The sequence below is a fragment of the Rhea pennata genome, chromosome 2, assembly GCF_028389875.1.
Source record: "Rhea pennata isolate bPtePen1 chromosome 2, bPtePen1.pri, whole genome shotgun sequence".
Classification (NCBI taxonomy): Eukaryota; Metazoa; Chordata; class Aves; order Rheiformes; family Rheidae; genus Rhea; species Rhea pennata.
This window is the reverse complement of record NC_084664.1, coordinates 150887060-150905059: the sequence shown is the minus strand read 5'-3', so window position 1 is coordinate 150905059 and position 18000 is coordinate 150887060. Positions and strand designations below refer to the sequence as shown.

Genomic DNA, 18000 nt, shown 5'->3' with positions numbered 1-18000 from the left:
GCCTGTTTATTAAACTCAGTGCACAAAAATGCACTCTGTAGCCAAAGTAGCCAGGCGTGATTCTTCGTGTGGACACACGGAGCACCATGTATGAGGGGACGGTCAGCCCTCCTGCTCCTAACGAGCTGATGCTACTGTTGAAGCCGAACGGACTTTGGTGAAGGCTTTCTCAGCTGTCACTTGGATCCCTTGTGTTTCAGGTTCTCGTATGGTAACAGGAGCCTGCTGGAAGGAAACACCTGGTTTTTAATCACTAGACACTAACGACTGTTAGCCACATCGATGATTCCTGAAACAGTGCGAACACGTCGTGTTCTTTGGGCAGAAGGGGGAAGGGAGTTATGTATACGTTTCTGCTGAGTAGATGCTGCTGTGCAAACATTTATTTACTTATCTTGTACTGAAAATAGCTGCAGATACCAGTCAGAGTAGACTGCTGGTGCATAGAGTGGAAATCAACATTTTTGTGGGCTTTATACTAGAAATGTCAATGTTGTTTACAGAAAAGGGTCTAAAAAATTCACTTTGTGAAGAAAGCTTCTATGGAAAGAGAAACTTACCCATTTGTTTACGGAGAGAAAAGCTTTTATATTACTATGAAAATAAATGTATGCTGTTCTGTCTGGCCTCATCTCATGGCATGCGCGAGGCTTCCTGCAGTGCCCTTAGGTTCAAGTACGCACATGTCCATTCCCCTTAAAAACGCTTTATCATTGCTATGTCCCTTGGATCCCTGAATCACAGGGTTAAAGAATACATTAAGAAAAGTTTCAGAATGGAGATTTGAATTTGTGTGCCCAATTTGAATTTGTGTGCCATCTGCAGTCCGATGTTAACAGGGCAGAGAGAGCAGTAGCAGATGTTCCGCAAAGGAAGCGTAGCCTGGAGAGGGATAGCGTAACTGCACATGGGAGTTTGAGGATCTCCTTACGTGACTTTCTGTCTGCAGGTCCACAGCTTCTGGGTTTATTAGCAGAGTTGGTTATTGAGGAAGAACCAGCTGATTACTGGGCTTTTGCTTTGTTGTTCCGACAGTTGCAGCACTGATTGTGGCGGTGCTTGTGGTTAATAATAATGTAACTAACCACGTTAAATAAGAGGGCAGGGGAAGCAGCCAAACCCGGAATGCCACTGGTCTGGATTGCACCCTGAATGATAATAATAGGCATAGACTGTGCTCCAAAATCTATCCGTCTGAGTCGGCAAGGTAAAAGGAGGAACGCGTATGGAGCCAGGTGACGGATGTTGCGTTTCCGCTACGGTATTTGTTCCTGTGGGACGTAAGCCAAATGGAACGAATGTAGAAAGATGAGGAGAGATTGAGGGAAGGCGAGACGGCAGCACTGGGAGAGAGCTTGGGCAGTTGAGGGCAATGGGAGCCAGTGGGAAGACGACGGGGGAAGAAGCAGCCCATGGGCACGGTGCAGGAGCTGTTGAGTTCAGACAGCTGTCCAAATTTTTGAACGGACTGGAAAGTGTTGAAAACCCCCCTATCGGAAAGAATAAGACCAACCCTTGCTGTACCTTTTATAACCTTATAAGATTAATTCTTCACAGCTGCGAGGAGACCTCAGAGGAAGGAATTTTAGCTTCTCTGTGTTCTTTCAGTTCACGTTGGAAACAGGCTGTTTGCACTCATCAAAGGCCACGTATATCATCCGTTTCCATTAGCCTGGGGAAGCACTGAGTAAAAGTTTCAGTCTCTACCCTGTTCAAATAGCTTTAAACAGCTGCTCGGATATTTGCAAGCATAAGCAGAAGGAGTGGGAAGTGGTTATGGGATTGCATCCAACCCAGTTACGAGGAGCCAGCCTCTAACCAATAACCGTTTCCCACCTGTAACCCTGAACGGATCTGTAAAGGGGGTTGGATGTTATCGTTTTGATAGCAGGAGCATTGCAGGCTGCTCTGCTAAGAAAGGAGATGTAAGAACACCAGTCTCAGAGGTAATATAGATCACACTCATTTTTTACTTCAAACTAGGGAAGCAAATAGCCACCGTGTTGTTGTGGCTTGAAGAAGTCCCAGCTTTTTAAAGCCCAAAACTGTCTGGATTCAGCAGCAGTGAGGGTTATGTGCAGATAATACAGAAGGAAGCTTCTTTAGGATCTCCCTTTTTCTGTGTAGCTGTCCTCTAAAATTCCCCATCGCTGATTATCCCTTCCTGTGATTTTAGCTGGGTTTTCTGAGGATGCCTAAATGGTACTTTTGAAGAGGTGCTGCTTATATGTGTGAAAATGTGGTAATAGCTAGCTTGATTTCCATCTGGTATAATTTAGGAGTAACTCCATTGATGTCAGTAGAATTGAGTGGATGTAAATATAGTTGAGGTCAGGTTCTATATTTTTAAGGTTAAGCCTATAAAATGCTCTAAGTTACTCTCCCCCATCACTTTCTTTTCTCTTTCAAGCCCTGCCACAAATATGAATGTCTTAACTGAGATTTAGTCTATTTCTGCCCAGTTTAATCAAAGATCTGTCAATAAAGAATTTCTGCAAGATGAAAAGGTGAAGCCCTTCTGACCCTTCCTATCTTTAGAAAATCTCGTTGGCTGCTGTTTCTGAAAAATCTCTGCCGCAGTTGTTCTTGTTTTCTCTTGGTCAGTTATGTCAAGTAGTGTATCTGTAGCTATGTTTAGTCCCGAACACAAACATGAGACAGAGATGAAAGCTTTCTGGCAAGCGAAGAGCTGATTTTCAGTTCACTCTCGCAGAGTGGTGTTAATTAATATATTGATTTGTTACAAGTAATTAATGGTGCCTGACTATTTTCCATATGGCTAAGGAAATAAAAAAGCCAATAGAAAAGCCAGTACTTAAAAATCCAGGAGTTTTGCTGTGAAAACACTGGTATGATATTCAGTCATGTTTGCCGTACTTCTAAAATGAGTTATATGAATATCAGCAAGTGATAGTGTCAGTGACGCACATAATTTCTAGTTTTCTTTTTGCATAGTTTTATATTGTAGTCAATATTCAACAGAACTGCTTCTGATTTTTATAGCAGTATCTGTAAGAAGATGTTTAGGCCAGTAAAGACTGAAAGGGAGAGCTCCAAAAAGGACAAGTACTTTTCTTGATAGTGGGAATAAAACTGGAAGAAGTAATCGATAAAATTTCTCAGTGATTTCAGTGCAAATACATTTCTAACACAGAAGGTAAAATTAGGGGTAGTGACCTGGATTCAAATTTTTGTATATGCTTGTCCTATCTGGATTTTCACTTTGAAATAGTTGCAAAAGTCATACTAGGTCTACAGTTGCTTTTGGAGTTGTTACTCTAAGCTGGTTCTTACTGTAAATGACTGGCACTTGCTGGCTGGAGTGATTTATTAAGCCACAGCAGGGAGGACTCTTCCATTGATGAAATCAGTCGGATTATGAGACTGTGTAGCTCTCATGCCAAAAAACATTTCGCTTTGGATATGTGACTTGTTTGTAAAGAGGTATGAGAGTCTAATGCTGTTATGAGGACATTCTGTGTTTTATTAAATTAAATATTTCAGGGGTGATTCTTAAATCTGAAGCCTTGGTTCCTCGTCTGAGCCCCAGGACGTAATTGGTTTCTACTAGCTCTGGAAATTGACTTTACTTTATTCCTCCAAAATACTTCTTCTGGAGGAATGCTCAGTTCTCAGTAGAATTGTCTTCTGAGTAATTAAATGCTATTGTTATAGCAAAACTATGAAAAACTGAGGATTAAAAACAGATAAAGAGCATTAGCTTTCAAAATTGCGAAGCTCATAGCATACAATTTGCTGGTATTTGTAGGATTTGGGTCGGTAGATCGATGGCCCTCATTGCATATCTCCTGGTAATCTAGATGAAGTAACACAGCATTTGGTCTAAATCCATTTGGTCTGTTGGCTAATTAAAAACTCTGCATAGATAGCTGCCAAGTAGAAGGTTCTTTATGTTTGGCTTGCTGATATGGCTATGCTGACTATTCCTAGTTCCTATTAACACATGCCCTTCAATATTTGCTACATTTTTGTCCGGGATAATAGATTAATTAGAAGAGTTTTTGCCATAACCTTTGGGCTATGATCTTGTCAGATCCTGCGATATAAGCAGTACTGGGTCTGGGGACATGCTGCCTCCGGCCACAGCCGTAGGTGCTGCAGGAACTCGTGGTGTCCGTTCCGTCGGTGGCATGCTTCGGACTGACTGTGTCCCAGGGCAGTTCCCAGAATTTTGCTGGAGGGAATGCCGGTTGAATGAGGAGTAACAGCTCACATCCTGACCCTAGGTACAATCCTCATAGCTTATTATGAGCCTTTTTACTTTAGGGTTAGTTCTTCTATGGCCATTTTCTGAAATCGAGAGCTCAAATTTTCATAAAATCCCTTATTTTCATTGTGGGTTTCCTGGTTGCAGAGAAAACTTGGCAAGTATGGAAGTTCAGCAGTTAAAAATAAAAAAGTTTAATAGATCAATAAGTGTTGAAAATGTATTTTAAATACCAGCTAAACCTCAGACTCTGATTTCCAGACCACTTAGCGTCTTCACATGAGCTTTGGCTGACTAGAGTTGGTAATATTGGTTACCCATTTAAACTTCCTTGTCATTTATTTTTGCAATAATAGGGATGTGTGTGCATTTATTCATGTACCAGATACATAGTGATGATAGCTGTTAATTAGCAGCAAATTACAGAACCCAGTGACAGGTTGCAGTTACTGTCTAGCTCTGGAGTTCCTCTCCTGCATTCCCACTTACCTATATTTCCTCTGTGACCACTACACTCATAAAATTACTTCTGAGAGGGTTAGAGTAATAACCATTTAAGGAAGACATTCTGCTAGAAAACAAAAAGTTTCCTATTTGTCTCCCAAACAAGTAATACCTGCCCTTGCGACATCCCCAAGCTCACAGTGGCATATGCACTGACACAAGAAACAATTTCCAGTGATAAAATTAGTTAAGCACTATGATAGGCTACCTGGGAGGTTTTGAGGGTTCCCTCATGGAAGATTTTTTAAAAGAGGTAGACAGATTTTGGAAAGAAAGTTTATCCCTTCCTGAGCAGGGGTTCAATGAGTGGATCTTTGAAGTCATTTTTCAGCCCTGTTTTACTGACAAATACCAAACCAAATGGAGCTCTGTGAATCACAAAAGGGCAAAGTACAGAAGTTCCACAAAGTTCTTTTAGGAACTGATTTTAGCAAATTGATCGCAAGGGAGGAAGGACCGTTTTTACTTGCGATGGGTGCGATACAACACCGTGGAGAAGCAGATGGAAAACAAGAATTGCATTTCGTAAGAGTGCTTTGAAATTCTGAAACTCAGCCTTATCCTCCTTAAGGAAACAAAGAAAATGAATTGGATATTGCATGCAGTAACTGCTGTTCATTTCTAACTTTACTGGCATCCTTGCCTCTGGGGTCCACTGATGCTGAGATTCACCATGAATATCTACCCAGATATCCCAGATGTCCATACTGACTGCCAAGGTATAGTTAACGGGAAACCTTTTTGGTGGGCAGAGGTCTCTTGGAGCTCAGCTAACTTTCTGGACAAAAAAAAAAAAAAAAAAAAAAAAAGAGGAACTGCATCTGAAACTTTTTAATGAACAAACTTTAATGTAAATTAATTTTTTAAAATTTTTTTGAAGTTTTCCTCTCCCAGCAAGAAAGCATACATATTCTGTGTGTATCTTAAATAGTTTGTGGAGATCTGACATTGTACTGGCAGACATACAGACTTTCTGTTTCCATCCATTGTAATAAAGGATATAGTCTCAAGTAAGTGAATAGCTTTGAAAATGTAAAACAGTCAAATAAATAAACAAAAGAAAAAAACCCAAAGACAAACACAGTGATTTTGTTTTCTTAGATCTTTACTCAGGCATCTAAATAATCAGGTCTGGATTCCACACTGTGAAATTTCCAGCAACTTTGGTAGCAGCTTGTGTTTGCTCATCATTTTTTCAAAATAAGGCAAATTATTAAGGATTCTAGTTTAAGATTTTGTTTTAACAAAAAGGCTCCCAAATATTCTATTCTTTCCTCTTAGATTCAGCATGCTCAAAGTTCCAGTTGTTGATGTATAGCATAAAGATTAGTTTCAATAGTTTTGGAACATAGTACATTTTTGTGCCAGGCATGTAGTGAATTCAGTCATTTGCTTATGTCATTAATTGCCTTGCAGTCCATCAATATTACTGAATACTGATCAATGACACAGTAGACTGAAACAACACAGTATTCGGGACTGTCCTTGAGACAACATAATAACAATGACAAAGAAACCTCTTGTTCTCTCTGTATGCCTGTCCTATTATTTTTTGTTCCAGTACTTGTGATTTATAATGACCCTGGAGTAAAGCAGTCAAATCTGTCAGTCTTGAAAAGGTACAACTCATGATGGGCCATCATTTCTCAGACTGAATATTGGAAAAGACAATGTGGCAGAGAAAGACACAACCCATCTTCTCAGACAGATTTCAGTCAGTATAGTTCTAAGATAGACATTGATGATTACCTGTCCTTCACCAGACAATGTGTAATCATTTCAAATGACATTTTACATCTGTTTGAGGCATCATTAAAAACTGCAAGCTGCTTTCAGATCAAAACTCCACCTCCAGCATTCACATTTGATTTGGCTCTGTTGACAGGTGTTCTTGAGTTGATAATTAGAAATCAATGCATTTTTATTGAACTGAAAGATAAAATGTGTATGTCTTGAGATAATGGGGATTATTACTAGTTTATCCTAATATAGTACCTACTTGATTGGTAGAAGTCAGATTCAGTTGTAAATTAAGGACTCTTTAGAGACAGTGATTTGAAATTGTGCTGTCATTACATTGATTCTGCTCCTGTAAAATTACCATTTTAGCCCACTAATGAGGATAAACTCCCTCATAAAATGTTTTGCCGTGTCTTGAACAGCAAACTGTGCCCACAGCAAAACTCTAGGATATAGCAACCTACAGAGTGTAACAGATAATGGTTGATGTTATTGGTATTGTGGGAATTTGGGGAAAATTGCTTTTTCCCACCATTGAATAAGAGTAATCCAAGATCATATCTGTTTTTGAGCAGTTACATAGGAAATAGGGTAAAGCCTCCAAATCTCCCCACCTCTTTTCTTGCCTCTAATTGAAAGCTATTCACAAGTATTGTCTTTCTCATGGAGCTGAGCCTGATGTGCAGAATGGCTCCATGAACTGAAGTGGTAGATATAGGACCATGCCATCATCCCTTCCCGGTGTTTTCTAGGGCAGAGCTGGATTACTGGAAGAAGGTGCCTACTCCATTTTAAAGGGGAGTACAGTACTTTTTGCATAGTGCTAGGATTATTGTCCAATGATGATTTTGAAGACAATGCAGCTTTTTATCATTCCCAGACTCAAGCTGTGTCTTAGACATACTGTCCATTCCTCATTTTAATTGTGATTTTTACGTAAATACTTATAAAACTTCAGATAGGTGTTATCCCCAACCTTATAGCTACGTGTTCATGAGACATTTCCAGAAAGCAAGTTATGGTCACCCTCACTTCACAGTCTGAAGAGCCCAGACATCCCATGTGTAAACATTACCAACTCAAAATGTGCACAACAGATGCAAAAGTGTCTAATACTATCATCTTCACTTTTATCCTAAACATGTGGTGTGAGCATGTCGGAAGAAAGAGATGATTATTGGGTGAACCACAGATGCTTCTAGGCCATGTGGGTAGATAGTTGCAATTGCTTGCATTTTTGTTTAGGTTTTTGCACTAATTAAGTGACTTTGTGCTCTCTCCGACTCTTCAGATTTTATGTTCACTTGATCAATCAGTGTAACTGATTAGAAAAGCTCAAGGTTAATGCCTTTTTCCTCCTTCCCCTATTCCACTTTTATAAATGATACTTAAATGTGGCCTCTTCCAGCACAGGTTTGTTTCCAGGTGAACTGTCTCTGAAGGTCAGTTGAACTATAGCTGGCCTTTCCACTATCTCTTTATCAACCTTCAGTTTCCAGTGCTAGCTGGACCTGTTTCGACCTTTCCAATTAAGTGTCTGACTTACCTCTTCTCTGTCCTTGTGTGGCTGAGTAAGTCTTCCTTACCTCAGTCCTGGGTTGATGAAATGTCCTCTTCCCCGCTCTCCCCCACTCTCCTCTGCCAATTTCTGAGTTAAAAGAAAAAGTGAAAAAAGTAAGGCAGGTTTTTTCTACAGAAATCATTTAGCTCAACAGCGCATCTTTTCAGAATTGGACCTTTGCTGTTTACAAAGCCTTGCTATCTTACCACTGATAAATTACTACCGATAAATTTCAGACTTCAAACTCATGGAGTGAAGAAGCTGCTATCAAGAAAAGGTATTTTACTCAGAAAGCATCAGAATACTTTTTAAAAAACAGTAGAATTTCTTTCACCTCCTATAACATGAAAAACAGTCAGTGTCCTGAACAAATGGTACTTCATTAACCGCCTCTGCAGCTCCTTGCCTGGTTGTCTCCTCTCTAGGAATATTCCTGACATTATCAGAAGGCTGGAGTTTCCCATCTCACTGCAAAAGAGGTTTCTAAAATACACAAATTAAAATTTTCCCCTTTTGAGTCCTCTGAAGCTGGATTTCTATGTATCTAGGTAACCAGTTTCTGTGGACACATAGATAAGGAGAAGAGAGTGCATTAAAAATTTTTCATGCAGTTGTTAAATATGTTACTTAAGACATATTGTACACTGAGTACAGTTCATGGGATGCTGGCTTTTCCACTACCTTACATTCCTTGTCTTTTGCAAGGAATCCACTACAAATGAAGTGCAGAGTGTTAAACTTTGCTAAGTCAGAAGGACTGAGTGTTTTGCACATAGTTTACTCAACTATAAATGGTTTAAGGTACAGGGTATGAAGCAGCCTGCAATGCTCTGAACTCCAATAACCAATTTGTGTGACTACTACGTTCATGTTGATGCAATGTTCATGCAACACATGTATGTATGCACAAAAAGCTGCATGTGTATGGGATGCTGTACAGCCAATTGTAACTCAGGGGAAGTCTAAATCACAAATTTCTGACCCAAATATGCATTTCTACTCTCATTTTTCCAGACTTTGATAGAGTTAGGAAATAATACAGGTTGGAAGGGAGATCATCTAGTTCAAACCCCTTGCTCTAAGAAGAGCCAATTAGCCCAAGTTGCTCAGGGCCTTGTCCAGTCAAGTTCTGAATATCTCCAAGGGTGGAAATTTCACAGTCTGTTCCAATGTTTGACCATTGTCATGGTGAAAAAATTTTTCGCAGTGTCTAGTCAGAATTTCCCTTGTTTCAGCCTGTGGGTGTTGCCTCTCATCCTGCAACAGTGCACCTGCGAGGAGAATCTGACTCCATCTTCTCCGTACCCCTGGGAGCTGTGCCGCCTCCTAGGCTTGTTTTCCAAGGGCCTAGTCCAAAACCTAAGGAATCATTGGAGAGACTGCAGTTGATTTCACTGAGCTCTGGAGCAAACTTCAATTAAAAGCTCACATTGGGCGTTCCTTTTTGGCTGTAGAAATTGTCTAAGGAGATTGCCTACCATTGCTGCGCTGGTGAATACTGACAGGACTGAGATGCTTCTGTTGACCTTCAGAGCTGTTTGGATAGGAGCCAGAGCTGTTTGAACACTGTATTAGTCCAGGGAATCAGGACATTAGCTTGAACATCCTGTCACGCAGACATGGTTGACTGTGTTACTTCTGACAAAAGTTGGCTCCTGCCTTGTCATTTTGAAGGGTCTTTAGAACGAGTTTAGACCTGAGCAGACCTGTCACAAGAATAGGTGTCCTTTTCGTGTTCGTCAGCGCCAGTAATCGTAGCTGTCTGTCCTGTGGCCCTTTCTGACGACCCCAGGGGGTAGCTGCTCAGGCTGGAGACAGGAGGGCTTAGCGTTGCGCCCGCTGTAGGTCCCGCGACTTTCTGCCTCCCGCGGTTCTCGCTGTCAGTTCCCGTGGCCCCACTGCCACGCGGGCGCATCACCCGTGCATCGCTTGGTCACCGGGAGCTGCTCACAGGAGGCAATATCATGCCCTTTGGGGGATTTTGGGGTGTGCTTCAACGCTGATAACAAGCACAAGTCTGACAGCAGCACGAGGCGCCTTTGAGCTGGCGCCTTTGAGGTTGGTGAGAGAGAACGAAAACAGACACATCGTCATTAGCTTTCTCTCTAAACAATGTGCATATTATTTCCTGTTTAAAACTACAAGTTTAGCAGCCAAACACCTCTCCTCTTTGTGTGGCGTGGGAGGTGCTGATATCCCCTGCTGTCGCTTACGCCCACTCTCACATTGAAAATTGCATGCCATCAAGTGAGCGCACACAAATATGCACATTGATTCTTATTTGCATGATAGGTTTCTGCGTTGCCGCTGTTCGGCCTGGACGAACGCATGCTTTTCGGTCACAGCCATTATTTTTAGGACCTGACAAGCAGGTTTCTGTAATGATTCAGATTTATTCTGGACGTGGACATAGTCCTTCATCAAGAGACAACATAAAGGCAGAAAATTCGTGGTACATATCCCAGTGTGTATCAATGCCATTTCTTGTCAGCACAGAAAGATTTTAAGTGAGGGGGGGAGAGGAAAAGAGCAAGAAAAAAAATGCAGAAAATCCTTCCTTGATTGTTCCTCCTGTGTTCTGTATGAGGGGATATTATAACCTTCTGGATTTGGGGAGAGGGGAGAGGCTGAGGGAGAAGGGTGTTAAACCACTTATTATAAGCATAAACTTGCTGCCATAACGACAAATCTCTGAAAGGCATTTTGGATACTTGCTGCAGTGAATTCTACTCCTAGTATATAATTTGTTTACTAAACGTGGAATGTAATTGAAATGTCCCCTTTGAGTTAATGAAAATATAAAACAGCTTTCCAGGCTACACCAAGGTTTCTAATTTAATTATCCCTAAGCTTCGTAGATTAAAAGTATTCTTTCATCTATTCCTGGCAGCCTGAAGTAGATGAATAACAAAAATTCAAAGGAAAACTTTACGAAAGAGAGACCAGGTAGATGAAAGAGTAAAGGGCCAAACCATTTGTAAAAGGATGTCAGTAAGTTCACTGAATTGCCCATTGCGTGTATAACAACTAATCGTATGTGAAAACTGTTAAAGATTTGGAAGTCATTAAAGGGGGCCGGGGTTCCCATAGCCTGCAGGGAAAACCAGCTAGCTCTCTTTGAGATGCGCTGGTAGTTGCTCTGTGCCAAAGGAGTTACTCTTCAAGGGTAGGCTGCAAGCGGGGCCTTCAGTATGTGAGTAGTCTCCATGAAACCAGCAGGAGCAGTCACAGGAGCAGCTTTCAGTTCCTGCTCCGTTATTTGCAGAGTCAGTGCTTTAGAGTGCAGGTCCGGCCTTAAAGCAAAGCCCGGGAGCGACACTGCCCAACCTCGATGGAGGTGGTCAAAACCAGTGACTGTTCAGCGTGTTCCCAGTGCAGCGGGGTCTGGGGTGTCTGAGTGCTAAGTGACAAGTGTGCTTTCCTCATTGAGCCACTGTTGCTCTTGTGTCACCCCAAGTCTGACTTTAGTCACAGGTAGCTGCTGAAATACAGCAGATGTTCCTCCACGCTTTTTGTCTGCCTTCATAACTACATCTGTTTCCATTACAGCAGCACTTACCACGCCGGTAGAGTCCAGGGTGCCCTTACGGAAACAAGGTGTGGAGCACTTCAACCAACTTTGCATGGGAAGTCAGTGGCAAAGTGAGGCACGAACACAGCTCTCCTCTGTTATGGTCCCAGGTCCAGCCAGAAGGTGGCTGGATGCAAAGAAGTTAGGTTTTGTACCTACCACACAGGAACTATTTTCTAAGTTTGGAAATGCAAACTGAGAGGTGCATATGGGAAAAAGACAAGGTTTCACTTCATAATGAGTACATGAGAATCAATAAAGTCTAGATTGCAACTAGAAGAGCAGATGCTTTGCTTTTTTTTTCTTTTTCTTTTCTCTTTTTTTTTTTTTTTTTGCATTAGAATATGTTCTACGTTTACAGGTTTGTGCTGAAATACTTTAATCTTATGGCACAATGTGTCTAGGAAGAAAAAAGAACAAGTTTACCTCTGCTATAAACATTTATAGCTTCATTGACTTTAAGTGGAATTTCACCTGTGAATGCAAGCAGTAAACTTCACTGAGATGAGCTGAAGAATTTTCTTTTCTGTATTTATCTTCATCTAGATTTGAGCCAATGTTTTGACTTTGAAAAGGACTTGAGTTTGAAAAGCTTTCTCTGGTAGATGGTGATTTTATTTGTCTGCAACATAGATAAATGCACTTTGAATTATATGCATCCACCTGGGAAGTGGAGTGAAGAGATAGCCGCAGGAGTGCCAGAACGCTGCAAAATGCTCACTGAGAAGCTGACCTGAACTAACATCTAAAATAGTGCCTCTAAAATGTACCTCAAATTACATTTACTCTTAGAGAAGTATTTCGTGTTATTTTTACGATATGTCAGATTTTAATCCTTTAAAATTTGAACAAATCCTTCACTTTAGTTGCCAATAGACAGCTTGCTTTTTGCTATTGTATTGTAATTTGGTATTTTCATCGTGTTTGGTATGCTACTGTTGTTTGATCCAGATTAATTTCCTGTACTAATTCGTTCAAGATGTGCGATATAGGCTAGCACTGGGTTTGCAGACCCTGTTCTTGCTTTGTAGAATTTGCTGTTATCATTTTGGGAACAACGTGTTCTCTTTGCCACCTTAGCTAACAGCCGACTGGTTGTGAAAAGCACTGCATCAACTGTTACAGCACGATCCCAAACTACTGAAATCAGTGAATAGTAATGCAATTCAAGGTTTTTTTACCAAAAGACAGTATCTTTTATTAGATCAGCTGTTACAGCTGGAAAAAACAGGCAAGCTTTCGGGCACACAAATCCTTCTTCAGGTTTGAAATAGAAGCAGGCTTGCTTACGCCAGCATTCCTCACCGATGAGACAGCTATCGTCCAGGCAAGGGTTTAAAAAATGCTGTTAAAAATGTGCGTATCATCACAGCTGCGCACACCTAGGTCAGGCTTCCTGGCAGCATGCAGGTGACCACTGTTGTCTGCTCTCCCCCAAACCTCTCTCCAACATGCACCTTGCAAATAGGAGAGGTTGCAGTAGCACGTTAGGACCGAGGCACGTCTGCTCCAGGCTCCCCTCTCTACCAGGTAGCGAGGAAAACCGCAGGCTCAGCTGGCTGCGTTGTGCGCGCGGGACTCTGCTCTTTTTCTGGCTGGGAGTCCTGGCTTTGGCACGTATTGCTCTTGACTTTGTGTTTATATTCTATTTTCTTTTTTAAAAATCTGAAAAAATATGTACTTAAACCCCCTGTGTTAAAAGAGTAAAGGCAGATGCACAAAAATTAATTATTAAGATTGCTATAACATTTACTTCTGTATCTCCATGCTGAGAACTGTCGTATTGATTGTAGTTAATAACTGTGGTATTAACCAGTTAAGGACACTTTGCCCTGCTGATGAATGTTTGTGTGGTACATGGGGTCTGTGAAAGCCTTGGATTTTACATTCTTGCTGGACTCTATCAGTAGGTGGGTTAATTAAGCAGCTGCTCTGTTCTGTTGTATTTGAAAAGGAGAGATTGCATATCAAGAAACTGTCACCTCAAGAAAATTGTAGGTGTTGATGCTCTTGAAAACATTAAACAGATGAACTTTGTATCAGGTTAAGTTGCTTTTTTATCTTATTAACATTCAAGCATATGCAACCCATGAGAAAATAATGATGTAAACAGGAACATGATTATTGGAGAAGCTTAATTGGGAAGGAAAAATATTTTTTAAAAATAGTCTGAGCCAAAAATCTTATGCTTAAGTTTAAGACTGCTTTAGGTGTTGTATTGGAACCTGTCTTGGTATAAAATGCCAGTGTTTCAAATGTGGATCTCAGTTTGAGTGCATCACTTAAGGCATGTCATACTTAAGAATCTTAATCACGGTTCCCAGCTGTGCCGTTCCCAGCCTGGGCTAATCTTTGGTTGACCCTTATTTTTTTTCCTCTAAATATTGTTAAATGGAGGGGTCCTTTTGACTGATCCCTGCTGAGTTTTTCTCCATGCAGTAATGGCAAACACGTCCATGGCACACAGGCTGGAATCACCCATAACACACGGGTAGATAGTGTGTTCTGGCAGAGGTTCCAGTTAAGGAGTCATGTACAGAACCAGATTCTCTGATGAATCTCTGAATTTGTTTAATTCCATCTAATACCCAATTAATTCCATTTAATATCAGTTTGGAATCATGGCCGTGAGAATGTTACTGCATAATGTGGTTTCTTCTTCTTTCTGTGGACCAAAAGAAAAATGATGAACTTGTCTATCATAGCCAAGATCTTCATTTTTATTTGAAACTAATCCGCTTCCATATTTCCATCTATTTTTAGGCTCTTCCATGCTGCCAGAGGACAGTGATAAAAATCATGGTCCATGCTTAATACCTGTAAATGTAATTGTGTAGTCATGTGGACTATAACATGCCTAAATTGTAAAATATAATTCCACATCTGGATACTCCAGCCAGTAAAGAGCTTTGATGTCCCAGGCTTTAGACATCTTCTGCAGATGAGTTTGAAAAGAAGGTGCAAAGTCTGAAGAGATCTGAGTCAATGCTACACATCAATCCTATGTTTATTTTGGATTTTTTTATAAACCGGCACTTGTAAAGTTGCTGGGAAGCAAGAGTGGAAGAGGAGCAATGAAAACATGAGCTGCTGAGGAAAAAAGCAAACCCACCCGCTCCCAAACACACAGTTTTTTACTACCGGACACTCTTTTTTTATTAGTGGTGATGTAGCTTTTTGGAGTCACAAAAGCTAGAAACAGCAGCAGCAGTGTCCAGCACTCAGGAAAATCTGACAGCTACATGTGAATGCTACACATTGTAAATATACATTGAAGGCAGAGATTTTTTCCTAAGTCCTTTCATGCATACCACAGCCAGCTCTAGCTCTGTTTTCTTCCACTACTGCATTTATGAAACAGCCTGTAGTGAGTAAAAGCTGCAAGGAGGCTTGGAAATGGTAGCGCTAATGTGAGCAGCAGATTTCCTTGCTCCATTTCTGCTGCATCTGGTTATAAATTCTGGTGGTAGAAGTCTGAAAACCAAAGGAGTAAAGCTCTTGTTTGCTCGTGATTTTTCCCAGGACTGAATGTGTTCATGTTGATAGGCTTTGCATGATGCTAGCTTTGTCTCGTGCTGTTTCACTGAAACTTTACTCTTTTTCAGGTGCCAGGAGACAACGAGAAGCACTGGAAGCCAGTGCTAGTTGTCTTGACTGAGAAAGACCTTTTAATATATGAGAGCATGCCGCGAATGAAGGAAGCTTGGTTCAACCCTCTGCACACCTACCCCTTGCTAGCAACCAGGTACCTTTGCTTTTTTGTTATAGCTACTTCAAGAACACTGGGAATGGCTGAATCAACTGAGATCAGAAATAGCTGGTGCATAGCTGCATATCGCACTTGAAATGTCATGGTTTAAGAACCAGATTATTCTTCAATGGGCTAATGTGTTCAGCTTAATTGTTACTTCTCACTTCCCTCTTGTTTCAAATTCTGGCCAAGACTAATTGCCAAAGTCACACCAGAAAGATTATGAATGTGGTAGTTTGACCGAGATCTGGAAGCAGAAGTGCTTAAAAAGCTGAGAGCTTGATCCCGTGATATTTCTATCTCTGTGTGCAGACCTAAGAGCTTGGCAGGTGCATTCAGAACAGAGCTACTTTTCCAGGCTGAAAAATATGAAATAATTGCCTTGAATTTAACGTACTGGTATTCTTCTGCTGGTATGAAATTACTACACCAAGTGCAGTGCGCCAGTAATGGCTGGAGCTTCTGAAGGCTTGTACATAAGATGGAGACACTGAATTTCAGCACATCTTATGTTCCCACTCTAAGCAGCTAGTATCTGGCTGTTTAGCTTGAAATGGTGAGCTTGAAAGACACATTCTTGAATTTATCTATCTACATTATTTCAAAGGTCTCCATCAACATTAATCCAGAGAGAGCTTTCCCATGGTTGTCTTTATACACTGAAAACTGCCTGTGGTTCTTAACACGCATCTAAATCACGTTTTTCAGACAGTATGGTCAAATGGTTTGAGAAAGAGCTGCTGTTTCATTGTTTTGGTCCTTATGCAGGCCTCTATTATACTATTTTCAATGGATACTCATTGGAAGGCCTGGTAACACGTGGCCAAAAGCAGTGACTCTCTTACTGCACTCTCATTAGTTAATTCTTGTTCTCACTCGCTCTATTCTCTTCCCAAATGATCTGAGACTTTGCTGGTAAATCATTCAATTAAAATTAAACTTGGTAAATTGTGCTAATAGTTATTTTGTCCCAATCTACCTACCCGTGATAGAGTCTTTCAGACTTCCCAGGAGGCTGGATTCTGGCTTACCCTGCGTTAGCATAAAATAAGGAGCCTGTCCTGTGCTTTACAGGACACAAGGCAAGCTTTCAGCCTGCCATGTGTGGTGGCAGTGAGGAATGACAAATCCAGTGCAAGAATTCCTCCTGGAAACTTGGGTGGGGTGTTACAGCATGAGTGTGTGCCTGGATGTGCTGACCACACATCACTAGGCCTTGACACGATGCCTGCCCCGTGATGAGCAGCACGTAGTGTTGCCTCACAGCATGGTAATCTTGCCTCTGGGGGACTGGGCCAATGTCCTCATCAGCAATTTATTGCTGTTCCTATTGCAACATCCTTGCTGAAGAAAAACTTGCTGGTAGTTTTGACCCACTGGGGAGTGAGCTCTGGATAGCATCAGTGCCAGGTGGAAACTGACTCTGACTTTTTAAATAGGAGAATATTTTCCTTTGTCCTTTGCTCCCCTTTGGTCACGTTTCTGCAGAATTGTTTCTGGGATGAAGAATGTCTCATTAAGAGAAGTAGCGCTGGGAGTTCCTTGTGTCCTCAGGCAGGGGCTCAGGAGATGGGGACCATGTATCAGCAGTCCTTGTGTCCATCGTAGAAGGGATCCACATATATTGGTGTTCCTGCAGCCATCAAAGCATGATGCGCAGAGGGAAAATAAAATCCTTGCCAAGGGAACGGCGCTGCAGCCGCTATGTAATTCCTGCTGGCAGGTGGTATTGCATGATGTGAGCTGCACAGAAAATGGCATTTTTTGGCTGAACCAGGAGGGGCAGCAAGGGCAGGCTACCTCAGTAATCATAACCATTGAGACCCGTGCCTGGGCCAGGAAGCACTCAGCACCACTGTCCTTGCTGTGCCTGGGGGACCCGGGCAGCCCCTTGGGCCCTCCACGCACTGCTTTGCCTGCAGTACTGGTTGTGCTCCAAAAGAGAGATTCAAAGCCAAAATCTTTTTTTTTTTTTTTTTTTTTAATTTCTATATGAGTTCCTCACCCTGTTTTGTAGTGTGTCAGTTATCTGGCCACATTCCTCTGTCCCCAGAATAAACTGCTGCCTTTAGTGGAGCCTCCCCAGCAGAAGGATGCAACTCTGCCCCACTGCTTTAGGATGTTATATGTAAACAGACCAAAGTCCTGCTCTTCTAAGTGATGGGGGATCCCGCCTCTGATAACACAGTGGGATCATTGGACATTTGCGATGTCCAGATGTCGTTAGGACCCTCCTGCCAGCTGAACCACTGTGATTGCTCGTAAAGCCTGAATATCCTCTAGCCCATCTCAAGTAGGAGGCAGTTTAACTAATTATAGCTTGCAGTAAAATGCAGTTCAACACAGTCACTTTACGTGGCTTTGCTGTGGCAAAGCAGTACATCTCCAGGCTCAGCTCAGCTCAGCTGGAGCGCTGTACGTCTGGTGCTGGGACGTAAATGCCTTCAGAAAATGTGACTTAGGCATGTTGGGAAACAAAAAATATCAGGAGGGGTAAATGACAGTAAGTGCAGACGTTGTTGGGCAATACGGTATTGTCAGTTGAAGAAACTGCCAGTTATTTCATTGGGGAACCTTTCCTTCATAAGTGCTTTTTAGGCTGATCCAGGCAGTGAGGAGGAAGGTAAGTGGGTGATGAAGAACAG

At 41.6% G+C, this 18000-nt stretch overlaps 1 protein-coding gene across 2 annotated transcripts in view; it reads left to right on the top strand.

Moving 5' to 3' along the window:
- SNTB1 (syntrophin beta 1) overlaps positions 1-18000 on the top strand; it is a 120364-nt gene that overhangs the window by 88704 nt on the left and 13660 nt on the right. For both annotated transcript variants that reach the window (XR_009957715.1, XM_062570582.1), the window contains exon 4: positions 15210-15349. Coding sequence is in view for 1 of the 2 variants with exons in the window: in XM_062570582.1 (XP_062426566.1) it covers positions 15210-15349 (140 nt within the window). In the remaining variant the exon portion in view is untranslated. The remainder of the gene's footprint in view (positions 1-15209; positions 15350-18000) is intronic.